Source organism: Dryobates pubescens, chromosome 20 (genome assembly GCF_014839835.1).
Source record: "Dryobates pubescens isolate bDryPub1 chromosome 20, bDryPub1.pri, whole genome shotgun sequence".
NCBI lineage: Eukaryota > Metazoa > Chordata > Aves > Piciformes > Picidae > Dryobates > Dryobates pubescens.
The window spans coordinates 17359062-17374820 of NC_071631.1; the positions used below are offsets into that span (position 1 = coordinate 17359062).

The following is a 15759-nucleotide window of genomic DNA, read 5'->3' on the forward strand; positions in this document are numbered from 1 at the left end:
TTATGGGAAGCAGAGGCAAGCCCAAGGTTTGGTGGGTATGGGAGTGCCCTGGTGTGGCTCAGAGTCCAGATCAATGAAGACATTCCAAGCAGAACACTCACAGTGAAGGTCTGGATCTTGGTGATGTACTCCACACCTCCAGGCATCAGCACCGTCAGCCGGCGGGCACTGCGCCCCTTCTGCAAGGGACAGGGCAGCAAGAGGGGCAGGATGTCATCAGCTCTGTGATTGTTCTTCCCTCTTCCTCCTCATCTCTATTTCCCACTGCTTGCCCATAGCACCTTGCCTCTTCCCTGCCCATATCCCTGCCTACTGCATAGCAGTGCTCCTCCCAATCCCCTTACAAACTTATGCCTCATTTCCCCTCTTGGAGCACCAGCCACCCACATGCACCTCCTGGCAAGCCTCTGCCCTCCCTCTCTTCCCAGCATCCCTGCCCTGCATACCAGCAGTGCCTCTAGCTCCACGGGGAAGGGAAGGTGCCGGCGGCCCCCGAACATGAAGTTCTTGCGCAGGTTGCTCTGACAGATCTTGGCTATGTCTGCAAGAAAGGGAGAAAGCTTCAGCTGCAGAGCCACACAGAGGGCCCAGTGGTGGCTTCTCTGGAGGGCAAAGAGACTTAGAATCATAGAATGGCTCAGGTTGGAAGGGATTTTAGAGATCATCTACTCCAACCTCCCTGCCGTGGGCAGGGGCACCTCTCAACTAGATTCACATGCTTAAGGCCTTGTCTTGACCTCATCTCTCATTCTGCCAGCCCCAGACAGCACCCAAGGGCAGCAGGGAGAACCAGAACCCTCTTCTCAGGCAGGATTCCTACCCAAGTACTTCACAGCTGATTCTGGAAGACCGCAGCCTGCCTGTTCCCCAGGGTCTAGATGTCAAACTGGGCCTAAGCCACAGGGCTAAGCTGAGCCTCAGAGCAACAGTTCCACCTTGCCTGTCTGAAGATGCAATGCAAAATGACCTTTGCAAAACCAGAAAGAGGTCTAAAGCAGACACTTGCCTGCAGGTTCAGCTCCCTCAGCATTCCAATGATTTCTCCTGCCCAGCAGGAGACAAGGAACATTTTCCCATTAGATAATGCCCCTGCTTGGATCCTGTCTTCTTTCCTTGACCATTGGGCCTTAGTAACAAGAGGGTAGACATTTACCTTACAGGACACAGAAAGAGCCATACCATGATGGGTGCTAGATGGATCACTGCTGGCTAGCTGCAGAAACTTGGTGGCATAGGGCATCAGGATGTTGGAAGGGAGGTAGTACCCAGTTAGCAGGTTTAGGAGCAGCCAACCACGCAGCACGCTCTCCCTGTGGAACAGAAGGAATTGTGGGCACCCTGGAACAAGACAATTCCTGCTCCAAGCAGCTCAAAGCAAGCCTCTGCCCTTCTGAACACCTGTGGCAGGTGGCAGAAAATGAGGTGGTGGCCTTTGGTCTGAGATTTCTTAGGCTGAGGAAAGGACTGATCCAATTATTCTAACAGCTCCCAGCAGTCAAGGTCACTCTGATGTCACTGCTGCCATATTACAGGGAGGTGTGGTGTCAAGCCAGTCCCTAACTGTTGACTCAGATCCCCAGGGCTGTGATGAGGGAATCTGGCCAGCACCACTACCAGGAACATTTACCAGTGCCCAGATGTGTCAGCAGCCAGAGATAAAACAAACATCTGTTGAAGTGAAAATGCCAACACAGGGACTGGCTCAATTCCCTGAGTGCCCAGCATCTGAGCAGGCAGGGACAGTACATCATCAGGGGACATCATCAGGCCCTGGTGTGCCTGCAGTGAGGCAGGTGGTTCCCCTTCAGCTGTTCACACACAGGACAGTGCTGGTACTCACTGGTTAGGGTTGTGGGAGACCTGTTTGATGACCTGGCAGTAGATTTCATCATGCAAACTCTCCTTCTCCTTGCACAGCTGCATTTAGAGAGAAGACAGCATCAGAGAGGCCCCAGGTCATCCCTGTGCCCTTCCCCTCCCAGCTCCAGAGCTCTGCCAAAGCTGAGGCATTGCAGCCTCTGGTCTCTAGTGCTTTCTAGGTTGTGCCCTCTTCCAGTGATACCCAGGGAAGCCATTTACATGCAACCCCTTCCCTGTGTGTTTTTAATCAACCTCTTTCAGCTCACTTCCTCATGTAGGAGGTTTCACTATGGCTCTCCCAGCAAGATCTTGGCCCTTCATTCCCACTGGTGCTTCAGCACCTTGCCTAGGGGAAGGTCACAAACCTGAAGGATCTCATAGATGCATTCAGCCTCCTTCTGGTTCTTGAGTTTTGGTTGATCTCCCATGAACTGCATCAGGGCTGCAAGGCAGAAGCTACCATTTAGGTCTGAGCAGAGGCAGAGGTCTGCCTTGGGGCAGGCAGTGGAGAATTTCCTGAAAGCTTTTCTGCTCCACAGGCTATTAAGAGGCTTGCAGTGGACATGTGCAGTCAATGGGGTACTATCCCAGGCAGTGTGTCTCTCAGACACTTTGCACTTGAGGCAAAGTGCATTTTGCTGGATGCTTTCAGCATGGACACTGCAGAAATGCCTTAAGAGGGACCTTCCTTTCTCAGCTTTCATTGCCTGCTTTGGGCCTCACGATGCCTGTGTGTGACTACCAAGGCTGTCCCACTCACCCCTGCCCCAGCCTCTACAGTTGGTGTCCTAGGGAGGTACTTACTCTTGAAGTTCTTTGTGGCAAGCTCATTGAGGTCACTATCAGAGTACTGGAGCAAAGACTCCTGGATTGGGACCTGCAGGGCCAGAAGACAAAGGTAAGCTGGGAAGGCAAATCCCACAGAGCTGTGCTGCAGGCTTCCTGGGAGGCACAAGCTCCCAGGATCTTGCACTGGAAGTAGGGGGATCTACACTTCTGCAGAGACTACAGCCAAGGATCTGCTCTCTGTGCCTCTGCCTTGTGGAAACAAAGCTGGAGGCAGTGGTGGAGCTGGGATTCTGGCTGTAGCCATGGGGAGACACTTTGCTCACCTTGGTGTGCTGGACCAGGTCAGCCACACTCTTCTTTTCAGCAGACATTGCCTTCAGCCTCTGCCTAGACAGAGGAGAGGGGACATGCAAACCAAGAAATACCCCAGACACTGGCCTGGTGTGGGTCAGGCCACACAGGTCCTGTGTATAGCTCAGGAAGGACCACAGCTTACTCACGTGGACTGAGCATCTCGGAAGTAGGCTGTGGCGAAGTCCACCATGGTATAATTATCCCCAGCAGGGACTAACATAATGCTGTTGGGTTCTGATGTCAGGCTGGGAGTAGGACTCTGCAAGGACAAGCATCAAACCCACTCCAAAAGTCGGCTGAGGAACTGCAGTGTGCCTTCTCCTCACTTGCCAGACCTGGGGAGGCCTCATCTGCAGCTGCTGCCTCCCCCTCCCGCTGTGATAGTACCTGAGTGTCTCAGCCATCTCTTCCCTCTAGCCTTGGAGGTCAGATGGTAGCAGGACCACAGACCCACCCTGGCAGCTCCCACAGAACCCAGCCACAGCCCCTAGAAGCTGCCCAAGGACAGCTCACCTCCCTGCTGGTGTTCCTGCTCTCTGAGGAAACTTTCATGCCCTTCCACCGCCTTCCACGCCTGTCCATGCTGATGCTGAGGTAGTCAGGGGCTGCAGCCAGCTGCACCAGGCTGGTGGGGAAAATGCCACAGCGGCCACCAGTGGAGCCAAACTGCCAGCCTGCAGAAACAAACAGGGGAGAAAGAGTCAGGAGCCATGGCAGCTCCCCAGAGAAAGCAGCAGTGAAGTCTTGCACCAGGGCAGGGTTAGGTTGGATCTTAGAAAAAACTTCTCCACTGGATGGTTCTCCGAGACTGGCACAGGCTCCCCAGGGAGCTGGGTGAGTCCCCAGCCCTGGCTGGACTCAATGATCTTAAAAGACTTTTCCAACCAAAATGATTCTATGATTCTGCTGGCAAAGCAGAGCATCAGGCTGACCTAAGACAACATCCCCTGTGAGCATGGCGGCTGGCACGAGGTGGGTTGTGGTCAGAGAGTGGCAGAGTTGAAGGCTGACTGTGCCAGCCCACAGCAGCCTGCTTTCCTCTGGGTCACTGGACAGCAACATGAAGAGTTTCTGGGCACTGTGTGTGTCCAGCAGGCCCTTGAACCCAGACCCCACCTTTCCTGCCAATCTCAACAATCTCCCTCACCTGGCTCCATGCCTTGCATGGGCAGTAACTCAATGAGGTCACCCTTCTTGAAGCTAAGAAGGCTCTTGTCATCCGAGATGTAGCTGCGCAGAGCAACCACGTAGTTGGTGTCCTGGGGAAGAAATGATGGGGAGGTCAAATCTCATCTTTAGATTGTGAAGAACTCAAACCCTGTCATCCCATGGGCCCTCTCAGGTCCATATGGGAAACCACTTTCATTCTCTAGTGCACTACAGCCATTCCCTCACCTGCCTCAGCTCCTGGATGAAGAGTTCCACCATGGCCTTGATGCGCGGAGCCTTTGGAGAGCGCAGGGAGAGCTGCTCTGTCTTCAGAGAGAACTCCAAGACACTGCTGCCCTTCAGTTCCACTGACAGCACATCTGCAAAGCTGAGAACACAGCCAGCATGCTCAGGCTCCCCCTGCCAGAGCTGGGGATGCAGATTATGGAGATGGGAGCTCATTCCAAGGAATGCAGACAGCACACTCCAGAGTGTGGCTGTTCACCAGCACTGTGTTACAACCCACAACACAGGCTACTCATGGCTTTCACCACACCACTCTGAGGACCTCCCTTGTGATGATGTGCACGGAGCTGGCTCACACCAGGCACTCACTCACTGTAAGCAAAGCACAGGGTAGGAAGGGGAGGGAAAAGCCAAGCTCACTAGAAGAAAGGGTCACCGAGTCACAACTGGTTTGGGGCAGCACAGCCAGGGAATTGTCAGCTCACTGGTTTGGATTTTCTCCCAACACTCCGAAAGCATCCTGGGGGCTGCACCAGATGACCTTTGGAGGTCCCTTCCAGCCCAGCCCATTCTCTAAGTGCCACATCACCATCCTGCAGCCCTTCTGCTCACCTGTAGCTGCGGAGAATCTTCAGGTGCTCAGGCTTATAGCCAGCTGCCTTCACCACCTTCAGCAGCCGCATGCCCCGGTGAGAAACACCCAGGATCTGCACGTCGCTTCCATTCTCACCCTGCCAGGGGCAAGCAGCAGAGAGCATTGAAGGCTCCATCCCACCTGGGCAGGATGCAGCAGGGGAAGAAGAAGAAGATGCTACCACAAGTACCATAAATGGGCTGACAGAGGTGTCAAACCCAGGGAGGTAGAGAAGGTGAAGTGTGGCTGGATAGGGAGAGAGAAAGAGACTGCAGGTGAATTAAAACCACCCAGCTGAAGTTAGCCCAGGGTGTGGTGAGGAGATCAAGGCTCACATGAACTGGGAACAGGCGGGAGAAATAGTTGGCCCAGTTATCCCGAGCTGCCAGCACGATCCTCTTCTTTATCCCATCCTCCAGAATGGACTGGGCACTGCTGCCAACCCTCAGCTCCACTACAGCAGAAGAAACAAAGAAGAAACTTTCTCAGCAAGACAAAGATGGCCAAGTCTCCTTCTGCACAGGGCCTCATTCCCACCAGTCCCCCTCAGTGATTACAGCACAGCAGACGGCATGCAGAGGCAAAAGAGCAGCCCTGAAGAAAAGGGCTTGGGGGTGCTGGGGGATGAGAAGCTCAACACGAGCCAGCAGTGTGCACTTGCAGCCCAGAAAGCCAATCACATCCTGGGCTGCAGCAAGAGAAGCATAGCCAGCAGGTTGAGGGAGGTGATTCTCCCTCTCTACTCTGCTCTGGTGAGACCCCATCTGGAGTACTGCATCCAGTTCTGGAGCCCCTATTGCAGGAAGGATCTGGAGGTGCTGGAAGGGGTCCAGAAAAGAGCCATGAGGATGATTAGAGGGCTTGAGCTCCTCTGCTACGGAGACAGACTGAGGGATTTGGGGCTGTTCAGTCTGGAGAAGAGAAGACTCCAAGGACACCTTATTGTGGCCTTCCAGTATCTTAAGTGGGCTACAAGAAAGCTGTGGAGTGACTTTTTAGGGTGTCAGGGAGTGATAGGACTGGGAGGAATGGGGAAAAAAAATAGATTGGATGTTGGGAAGAAGTTCTTCCCCATGAGGGTGGTGAGACACTGCAACAGGTTGCCCAGGGAGGTGGTGGAAGCCTCATCCCTGGAGGTTTGTAAGGCCAGGCTGGATGTGGCTCTGGGCAACCTGCTGTAGTGTGAGGTGTCCCTGGCCATGGCAGGGGGGTTGGATCTGGCTGATCCTTGAGGTCCCTTCCAACCCTAACATTTCTACGAGTCCATGATTCTAAAAGGACCCCACGTTGCTTGCACGTATCAGCCTACTAGTAGTTTCTCTCTCCCTCTGCATGAAGTTTCTGTTAAAGAAATTCTGAAACAACTCAAAGCCCCCCACAATAAACATACCCAGACTATGATACTTCTTTTTGCTCAGATAAATTTCAGGGGCATTTTCTGGCCAGCTGGAATAAACAACCATCCCCACGCTGCGCTGCCCTGCGCTGCGCAGCACATACAAAACGCTTTCTTGCTGCGGTGACAAATAGTTCTTCTCTGCCCCAAGCCCTGCCTAAAGGGATGTGGAGGTTGGTTTCTCAGGTCCAACCAAAGCTCTGGGGTGGGCAGAGGGAGGGAAGGGATGATGGGGCTGGTAATTACTCAGGAGATCTTTCATCTTGCGCTTCTCCTCCCTGGAGATCCGAAAGCAGGAGTCGGAGAAGGTGTCACGCATGATCTGCAGGGGGAGGGAACAGAGAGGTTTCTCTTGAAAAGGCCACAGCTGGTTGTCTTGGGGCATCTCAGGCTTTTAAACAGACTGAGTTTCAGGAATGGCTTCAAAGTAGAGAAGAGCAGGTTTAGATCAGATGTTAGGAACAGGTTCTTTAGTATGAGGGTAGTGGAACACTGGGGCAGGTTGCCCGGGGAGGTGGTTGGGGCCCCATCCCTGGAGATATCCAAGGTGAGGCTGGACAGGGCTCTGAGCAGCCTGGCCTAGTTGAGGATGCCTCTGCAGAGGGAGCTGGACCAGATCATTCTATGATTCAAAGGAATGAACAGGGGCTTGATTGAATGGGCCTGGAGAAGAGACTGATGCCACTAGGCATGCAGACATGAAGGCAACTTATGGAATGTAGCTGCAGAGTGATTTGTCCCCAGAGACAGCAGGCCTTGGGGCATACACCAGTGCATACCTGTTCACACAGCAAGTTCAGACAATAAGGGTGGCTGAAATTTTCTTTGGGATAAAAAACCTGCAAGAAGAGAGAGAGAAAAAAAAAATCCCTAACAGTGATGTTACAGATGTTGCAGGGGATGTTTTGTACTCTATATGCCCTACTGCCAGGGAGGAATGAGTCTCCAAAGCCTGGCAAGGAGGAGACACTGTGAATGTGACCAGGAGTGAAGGACCAGCAGTAAAGTGCTGAGTCCATGGGACCTGATTAGCTCAGTGCACTCCACAGTACTTGATTTTAAACACATTTATACTGTTTTAACAGGAAAGCACCAGATGCAAACAAATTCATTTGTAGATTTCTCAGTGCTTTGCAGAACAAGGAAAGGACAGGGAGGGAAGCAAGACACCTGAGTCAGTAAGGCAAAGCAGGGCCAAGATCTCCCATCAGGTGATCCCCTGCCTCCAACTCCTGTGCTGTGTGACCTCCTCCCAGAATTATCTCTGTGCTCTTGTATCACACTGGGTGACAAGAAGTGGTTTTATGCACATGTGGGCCCGGTTCCCTCCCCCTGTAGCCAGCCCTCAGCTAATGAACCGCACCTCTTTGCGCAGGAAGAGCTTCCAGGCAGGGTTGGCATAGGAAAAGCTGACACTGGTAGCAAGTTTATACAGCTGGGTCTTGATGTCATCGTCTTCTGTCATTGTTACAGTAAAGTCTGTGTGAGGAGAGAGCACTGAAGATCACAGAATGCTTTGTATTGGAAGGGACCTTAAAGATCATCTGGTTCCAGCCCCGCTACTATGGACCTAACCTACTCGAGCAGGTCACTCAAGACCCCACCCAACCTGTCTTTGAGCACTTCCAGCCTCCACAACTTCTCTGGGCAATCTGTTCCAGTTCCTCACCACCCTCACAGGGAAGAGTGTCTTCCTTATATCTAAGTTGCTTCCTATAGGGTCACCTTCCCACCTGTCAAAGACCTACCAAGAGAAAGAGGGCAGTGCCTGACTGGATATTGCCAGGAACCCTCTTGAAGGTCAGTGATCAGCCAATGTGAGTGCATGCTCCCAACAGCCATCATGTGAGCAGCAGCATTTCTGAGAGCCTTTACACTTGCTGCAGGAGCCACAAAGTTCAGTGCTCCCACTAGAAGCACTCCAGAGACAGGGAGCACACAGCACCCCAGGCACAATACTACCCCTCTGCTCGAGGCAGAAGACACAAGTTTCATTTTATGTCATTACCAAAAAGCTGCTAGAGGTTTTAAAAGGGTATTAAAACTTTATAAACCTGAGCTGCAGACTGCATGGTTCTGGTACAAGTACTTGCACTAGTTCTGGCACCCAGTACTTGCACTGAACTTCCCCTCTGCAGGAAATCCATTAAAGGCAGTTTGAAGAGGACCATTCAGAGGCACTGCTTTATGGGGTAAGGATGTCTTCATGCAAGCACTCCCAGCTTTCCAAACTTCAGAGCTCACTGACAGGAACTCTGTAGTAGAGTCCATAGTTCAGCTGGTTCATTATCCCTCATCAAAAGCAGATGAGGCTTTTCCAGGCTAATCCAGGCACTTTGATTTACCTTCACAGGACTTCTTAAGGAAATGTGTTTTAAAAGAGAGGGGAAGTGAAACAGGGGAAATCTATACCAGGGAAGCTACTTCCACAATGTGTTTGGCTGGCTGTTCCTTGTATGTCATAAAATGTAAAGCTGAAGAGAGTTTGAACAGTTTGAAATGCATTGGTACATGTATCCAAAAGAGCAGCAAAGGACAGAATGAATTATGGCTTCAGGCTCCTGCTGAAATTCAGAGGTAAAACTTAAGACACTTCCAAAGGACTGCTGAGAACAATTTGGGTGGGCAGCATCCAGACAATCTGCACATGGCCAATGCCCAAGCTCTCTTTCTCCCTCTAAGAAACATTCCCTCATTCCTCAGCCTGTCTTTAAGGACCCTTCAGAGTCTCTAGAAGGTTGGCTGCCCATTCCTCCCTGGTCTAAAGTCCATCTGTTGAATTGCAGCTTTGATAAAGTAATTGTGCTTCAGGTGAGTAATAAAAGGTATGGTGTGCTGAACCTTGATAAAGCTGCAGCCCAAAGGTCCCTTCTGGCTTTAGCTGCATTCTTCAGGGAAACCCAACCCCTCCTTCCTCATTTGTGCCTGGCATGCACATGGGAAGACAGGGAAGAGCTAAAACTGGCAAGTGCCATGCTGATTACTGGGCCAGACTGGAACCATGACAGTCTCTCTGGTTTCATACAGCCCACACAGTCTCTGGCCAGCTGGCCGATGACAGATCATGAGCTGTGACTTCTCCTGGGCCACTGGACTGATTCTGACCCCATCCCCTCCCTGCTACCAAATGCCTTGGGCAAAGTCAATACTCACCCTTCCCTGTGGCATCCTCCCAGTCTTGGTTCCCAAGCTCTGAGAGAGGTGAAGGCAATGGTGGGGGAAGAGGAGGAGCAGCAGGTGGAGTAATTGGCTGGCTGAAGATGCTCAGGAGTGGCAACTGCTTCTCCTTGATGGAGCTAGAAGTTGAGCTTGGCTTGGGTTTGGTAGGTGGAGGGATTTTCTTTTCCTCTGGCAGGGGGGATGGCTGCAAGACAGCAAAACCATTTGACCCAGTCATCCTCTGCATTACTGTGCCCTGTGCTGACACTGCTGTTATGAACCATCCCTAGGGCAGCAGTCCAACCCTGGAAGCAAAATGTGTGTGAATAGGGACACCAGGACTGTGAAATCCACACACTATCCACAACGAGATGAAGATTAACCAAACCCAGGTGCAGAGAACCAAGTCAGTGAGATTGAAGCCTCCAGTTGGGAAGGGGAATAAAGCATCAATAGGCCAAGACCTTGGTGTCAAATGTGGGAAACACAATGTGCTTGTTTTCAGCTCAACCTTAAACCTCAACAATAGGACTTGCTGCTCCAAAGCCTTCCTCAAAGTGACTTTACAGACTGGAATCCAGTCTGGAATGGGCAGCACCATGCTATGAGCTCACAGCTCTCTAGTAACCCATCAAGAAATCACCTGCTGCACTACCAGATAGCTTCCAACTTATTGCAGGAAGGGTATGCAGGCCCTCTCTGTGATCAGAGAGCAAAGAACTCACTGATTTAGGAGGTGGGAGGTTCATCATTCCCAGCTTGGCCAGAGCCTCATTTTTGGGGTCATTCTTCTTTATAAACGGCTTGGACACTCTCCTGAAAGGAAATGGGCAACACAGCTACAGAGGGGTTGTAGCCACAACAGAGCCACGTGGCAGTGCAGAGACATATTCCCAGTCATCCTCCTGCCCCCCAGGAGGACCCCAGCCTCTCACCTGGCAGGGATGATGGGCTGGGGCTCGGGGGCTGGCCTGCTCTGGTACATCTTGATGATGTTGCGGATCTCCCGGCTGGGTTCAGGCCGCAGCTCGGGGCCTGAAGGCTTCACCACGGGCGGCTCCCTCTTCGGTTTTGGAGTCTGTTTTTTTGGCTTGGGCTCAGGAGGCAGCAAAGCAGGAGCAGGAGCTGTTGGGGATGACAGCTTTAACCAACAGACCAGCAAAGACACGCACAGGAGAAATCTCTCTACCTCCTCTGAAGCTCCCTCTCTTTCACCCCAAAGCTGACTGGCCACAGCCTTGCTTAGGGGTCCCACTTCCCAAAGCTCAGCCTTCCTCTCTCCCATCTCAAAATGTAGACTTCCAAGAGAGCCAGATGCTTTCCTCCTCTGCATGTATCCTGGCCTGCTGCTCTTGAGAAGTTCCTGCTTGGCAGCCTGCCTGGGGCTCTGCTGCACAGCATCTTACCTGCTTCTGGTTTAGGTCTAGGCTTCTCTTCTTTCCTTGTCTCCTGCTCTTTTTTCTTCTTCTCCTCCTCCTGCTCTGGCTGGGGATTTGCTGGAGGGGTCCAGGCTTTGGAAGCAGGCCTGATTTTCTTCACTCGGATCTTTTGCTCTCCTGCATAAAAAGTGGCATTTGAGCTGGTTAAGCTCATGGCCAAACCCCAGCACTAGCAGCACAGTCCCCACCCTTGCATCAGCAGCAGAAGCTTGTGCTTTCTAGAGGCAGGTGTCAGTCACAAGCCCAAAGGTCTCTAGAGAAAAATGGCAACTCAACACCTCACAATCTGAATGCAGCCAGCTGAGGAGGCCCCCCAAAGTCCTGCTGCACACAGCACCAGCAGCTCCTGCAGGGATTAGCTGGGCTCCAAACAGGGAGACAAGAACTCCCTGTTATGCCAGGAAGGCTGCAGAACAAGGAGTTATGATGAGTGAAATTCCCACAGTGGGAGATGCTCACCCTTCTTCTGAAAATATTCCCTCTTCTCCTGGAAAGTTGTTGGAAGATGTTCATCATCTTCACTGCTGGAGGACTGGTCTTCTGTGTACTCATAAACCTGCAAGCAGTTCACAGCATGGTCAGTCAGCACTAGCCAGCCCACACCTCCACAGTGCCCTTAAGTTCAGAGGGGAGCTTCCCTCCCCATGTTCTGATCTAGAACTTCATCCCATCTGGGAGTGTCCCAGGAGATCAGTCTCTGAACAAAGGAATCATCAACCAAGTCACAGGAAGGAGGAGTACATATTAGAGACCCAAGACAACTTGCTGGAAGGTAAAGGACTATGGGGAAGTACAAATCAGCTGGGAATTAATTGGCCAACACTGCAGCCAAAACTCCACAGAGCCAATGCCAGCAGGGTTTGGTCCTGGGTCTTAGAGACTCAGCAAGCAGAGTTTGAAAGGCCTCAGCTACCACAGGCAAGCACAGCTCTCTGCTCCCCTCTCTGCCAAACCACTGCCACACTGGAAGGGGAGCAGAGCAAATTCAAATAATGAAATTCAAACCAAATTCACCACCACTGTTTGTTTCTCATACCAATTCTTCTGCCCTAGGTGGTGGTTCTGGAGCATCCTGGCTCCTGGAAGGCTTCTTGAGTTTTGGGGAAGTAGCTGAGACTGGGTCTGAGGTTGGACTTAGGGCTTGGGCTTGTGGTGGACTTGAGACTCTTGGCCTTGAGTTCTCAAGAGACTTTTGCCACCGCTGCTGTTGCTGCTGCTGCTGTTGTTGAGAAAGGGTCATGGCTTGAAGGGTCATCTGCTGGGCCTAAAGGAAGGAATTGGAATGTCTGTGAGCTCTTGGCTGCACAAAACCACCACCCACCAGTCAGGCTGCCCCACTCTTTCACTGGCAACCACAGAATATCCACCTGCCAGTCTCCCAGTGTTATGAACAAGGTGTGCTCAGGGAGTCTGCTCCCACCTAGGCAGAGCTCCTAACGTGTTGCACCCCAAAGACTCAGCTACCTGTGAGGTAGCCTGGGAGCTCCATGCTCTCAGAAGCCTTTGTGCAGGAAGCAGAACACTGCAGATCTGCAGCTGTAGCAAATCCCACCTTAAAAACCACGTGAGAATTACAGCTGAGGCTCTCCCTTGTCCCTTGAAGCTGCTCTTGCCCCTGCTACTCACTCACCTGTGGTGCCTCAGTGTTCCCATGGACACAAAGGGGCAAAAAGGGAGTTCCCAGTTTTGCAGTCTCAAATAACCCCAACTTTATTTAGCTGAACCCCAGCACTAAGCACAGAGTGTTACAGAGCAGGCCTAAGGCAGGAGGGGAGCTTGGCTGACCTCTTCACACCACACATACACCAACCAGTTCCTTGCTTTTCCCCAGCTCATGGACCCCTCCCAACCAGTCCCTTCCACTCACCATGAGCATGGCTTGCTGGTTGATGAAGGCTTGCTGTTGTGCTGCTAACTGAGCAGGATCTACAGCTGGAATCACAGCTGTGGAAGACACACAGGTCTGCAGAAGCCCACAGGCAACAGTTCCCCACAGCCCAGAGATGAGTGTTCACTGCCTGGCATTCAAATGCACAGGCTCCATGACAGCACCCACCCCACCATCCTCTCCCCCTGGACAGTTACTGAAGCACTGTGGTGTACCTGGCATAGGTGCAATCCCACCAGCTGCTGGCATCATAGGCATGGCTGCTGGCATGCCCAGCATTGAAGGCATGGGCTGGTAAACTGGTGCTTGGGTCGCTCCAGAGAAGCCTAGAGGCAAAAGACCACAAGCACAGTGGTTTTGAGGACTTGCAGATGAGGAAGCCCTAATCAGTCCTGCAGAGCACACTGCATAGGCTGTGAACCTCTGGTTCCCCCCACATGCAGCAACCACAGGGAGATGTGAGTGGTTTATCTCTTCCCACACAGGAGGACACAGCAAAACTCAGGTGGAAAAAAGAAATCCAAGAGAAATGTGTGGCCTGCCAGACTTTACAATAGCAGTGTCCAGACAGTGCTCCTGAAGTCTAGTTTATGTCACCACCATCCTTCATGACTAAGCCTATAACCAACTCCTGCCTGTGAATGATTACACAGAAGGGTTTCTCTTGAGGGATGGGCAAAGGTCTCGGGGACTGTCACATCCATACTGGGCTTCTTGCTGTCGGTAGCAAGGGTGAATGAACAAGGAGCCCTGGCCTGGGTGACATTGTGAAGGAACTGTGGGGAAAAATGAATTCCTCTGCTCTCAGCAGTCAAGTCCCACAGAAGGCCACAAACCAGAAAGCCCACTTGAGGTCAAAGCCAGAAGAGCAAGGGGTATGGAGCTCCATCTCAGCCTGGGGTGAGTCAGCACACAGCACAGGTCTACCGAATCATGATGTCCCCACCAGCGAGAAGGGCCCTGGGATGCCATAGAGAGATTTCACATCCCCCACTGATCTAAGCACAGTGAGTGATAAACTGGCTTGTCATGCCCCAGAGACTCTATGATAGCCAAAAATAGTCCCAGACACAATGTAATGGTCTGCCCAGGACATTCCCCACCTTTCTGAAACAGCTGGGTGTGTTCCTACACATGCAGATTTCTCACTGCCATTAAGGTACTGCTGTTTGACTCCACCCTGCTGAAAATCCCTGAGCCTCAGCTCCATGGAAACAAGGAAAAGTGAAGAGACCAAACACAAACCAGGGCTCAGACTTACTAACCCAAGGAGTAGCTAGAGATGGTGGGAAGGTCTGTAAGGAAGCAATAAGAAAGATTAAACACCCCTCCCTGTGAAAGGCAGCAACTGTTTTGTGAAGGGACAAGGTGGATACAGAACTTATGAGTATTGGTCTAGGGAAGAGGTTGCTGGGGTCAGAAACCAGCTACCTGTTGCCTTGATCTTCCCAAGATTAACTTGAGAGAGGAAATTAAAAGCAGAACAAAGGTGGTGCCGTTGCCTAGCACTTCCCCAAAGCATCTGTCTCCCAGCACCTGGGAGTGAGGAGTGCATCTTCTGTTGATCTATGCTGAAGATCAATGTTCTTCAAGAATCAGCCAAGCCCATGCAACAACTGGGATTTAAGAGACTCCCTGACTTGTGCACCCTGAAGTTTATGTAGCCCCAGAGGTCCTCCCAGCTGTCCCCACCCCCTCACAGACCTGTAGATGGAAAGATTCCTCTCTGGGGGGGTCCAATCTTCCCACCTCCTTTCATGCGTCCAGTCAGAACCTCTCTGTTCTCCATGTCCTGCATCAAGGAAGAAGTTATCTGAGCCCAGAGAGAGAGGACTTCACAGAAGGAGAGGCACCCAAAGGTGCTGAGCTGAGCAGAGGCAGGGTGAGGGGGCAGAGGTATACTTGACAGTCAGAGAAACAAGACAGCTGCACAGAGCAAGTAAAAGGGAAGATCAAGGAACTTACTGGGACTCTGGATCCTTGATGCAGCACAGTGTTGAAGAGATCATCCACATAGTGATCCAGGCCTACAGAGGTTCTCAGGTCGTCTCCAAACCTTGAGTCTGAGAGCAGGGAGAGAAGTCTGGTGACAAAGCAGGCAAGGAGCATTCCCTTGCCTCCAGTCCCTGTTAGACAGTTATCATCTGGAGAGGAGTCCTTCAGAAAGTCCTTCAAGCCCTTGGAGTCCATCAAGAAGGATCCTCTGTCTCCCTGTCTGCTCTGATTCCCTCCTGGGATCCACTTGTCCTTTCCCCATGCCTTCTACAGTCCTGGGCAAGAGCTCACCTGGATGGAGACTGTTGAATTCTGGAGGCAGGCTGGGTGGGGGGAAGGCAGGGGCCTGGATGCCTGGAGCAGGAGGGATCCTGTTGAAGGGGATGATGAGATGAGGACAGTACAGAGCACGGAAGGATGAGCCACTGGGTGACAGTGCCACGAGTGGTGGGGCAGGAGGAGGAGATGACTTACGAATCGAGGTCATGGAAGCTTCTGTCCCTCTCAGGTGTGATGGGGTACTCAGGTGAGGACTGAGAGGAACTGATGAGGTTGCTGACATCCTCCATCTCGCCAATGAGGTCCAGCACAAAGTCACAGCCCAGCAAGTCCTGCCATGTGTTGCCAGTAAACATGGAGATAGACCACCCCCGAGACTTCTTATCACAGCCCCTGGTAAGGAGGAGAAGAAGGAGAGAAAATGTGTTCAGGGGAAAGAAAGGAAAAACACTGCCTTCAGATTCCTCTTGCCTTGTCTACCCTGACTTAAGTCCTCAAGATTTAGAATGTGAAGCAAGTGTGAAGTGTCCAAGGTCAGGAGGAAAATAGAATCACTGCAGATTTGTCCTTT

At 52.0% G+C, this 15759-nt stretch overlaps 1 protein-coding gene across 1 annotated transcript in view; it reads right to left on the minus strand.

Moving 5' to 3' along the window:
- Positions 1 to 15759, minus strand: part of MYO15B (myosin XVB) — a 47040-nt gene that overhangs the window by 3786 nt on the left and 27495 nt on the right. Inside the window, exons 33-60 of the mRNA XM_054171105.1 lie at positions 15384 to 15581; positions 15201 to 15280; positions 14880 to 14977; positions 14619 to 14727; positions 13130 to 13240; positions 12894 to 12970; positions 12192 to 12290; positions 11486 to 11582; positions 10994 to 11143; positions 10523 to 10712; positions 10313 to 10400; positions 9582 to 9792; positions 7792 to 7907; positions 7208 to 7267; positions 6675 to 6750; positions 5368 to 5486; positions 5011 to 5129; positions 4399 to 4540; positions 4151 to 4262; positions 3517 to 3677; positions 3150 to 3262; positions 2973 to 3036; positions 2665 to 2737; positions 2226 to 2302; positions 1841 to 1917; positions 1180 to 1310; positions 447 to 541; positions 102 to 179 (exon numbers count right to left, since the gene is read on the minus strand). Coding sequence (XP_054027080.1) covers positions 102 to 179; positions 447 to 541; positions 1180 to 1310; positions 1841 to 1917; positions 2226 to 2302; positions 2665 to 2737; positions 2973 to 3036; positions 3150 to 3262; positions 3517 to 3677; positions 4151 to 4262; positions 4399 to 4540; positions 5011 to 5129; positions 5368 to 5486; positions 6675 to 6750; positions 7208 to 7267; positions 7792 to 7907; positions 9582 to 9792; positions 10313 to 10400; positions 10523 to 10712; positions 10994 to 11143; positions 11486 to 11582; positions 12192 to 12290; positions 12894 to 12970; positions 13130 to 13240; positions 14619 to 14727; positions 14880 to 14977; positions 15201 to 15280; positions 15384 to 15581 — 3121 coding nt within the window. The remainder of the gene's footprint in view (positions 1 to 101; positions 180 to 446; positions 542 to 1179; positions 1311 to 1840; positions 1918 to 2225; positions 2303 to 2664; positions 2738 to 2972; positions 3037 to 3149; positions 3263 to 3516; positions 3678 to 4150; positions 4263 to 4398; positions 4541 to 5010; positions 5130 to 5367; positions 5487 to 6674; positions 6751 to 7207; positions 7268 to 7791; positions 7908 to 9581; positions 9793 to 10312; positions 10401 to 10522; positions 10713 to 10993; positions 11144 to 11485; positions 11583 to 12191; positions 12291 to 12893; positions 12971 to 13129; positions 13241 to 14618; positions 14728 to 14879; positions 14978 to 15200; positions 15281 to 15383; positions 15582 to 15759) is intronic.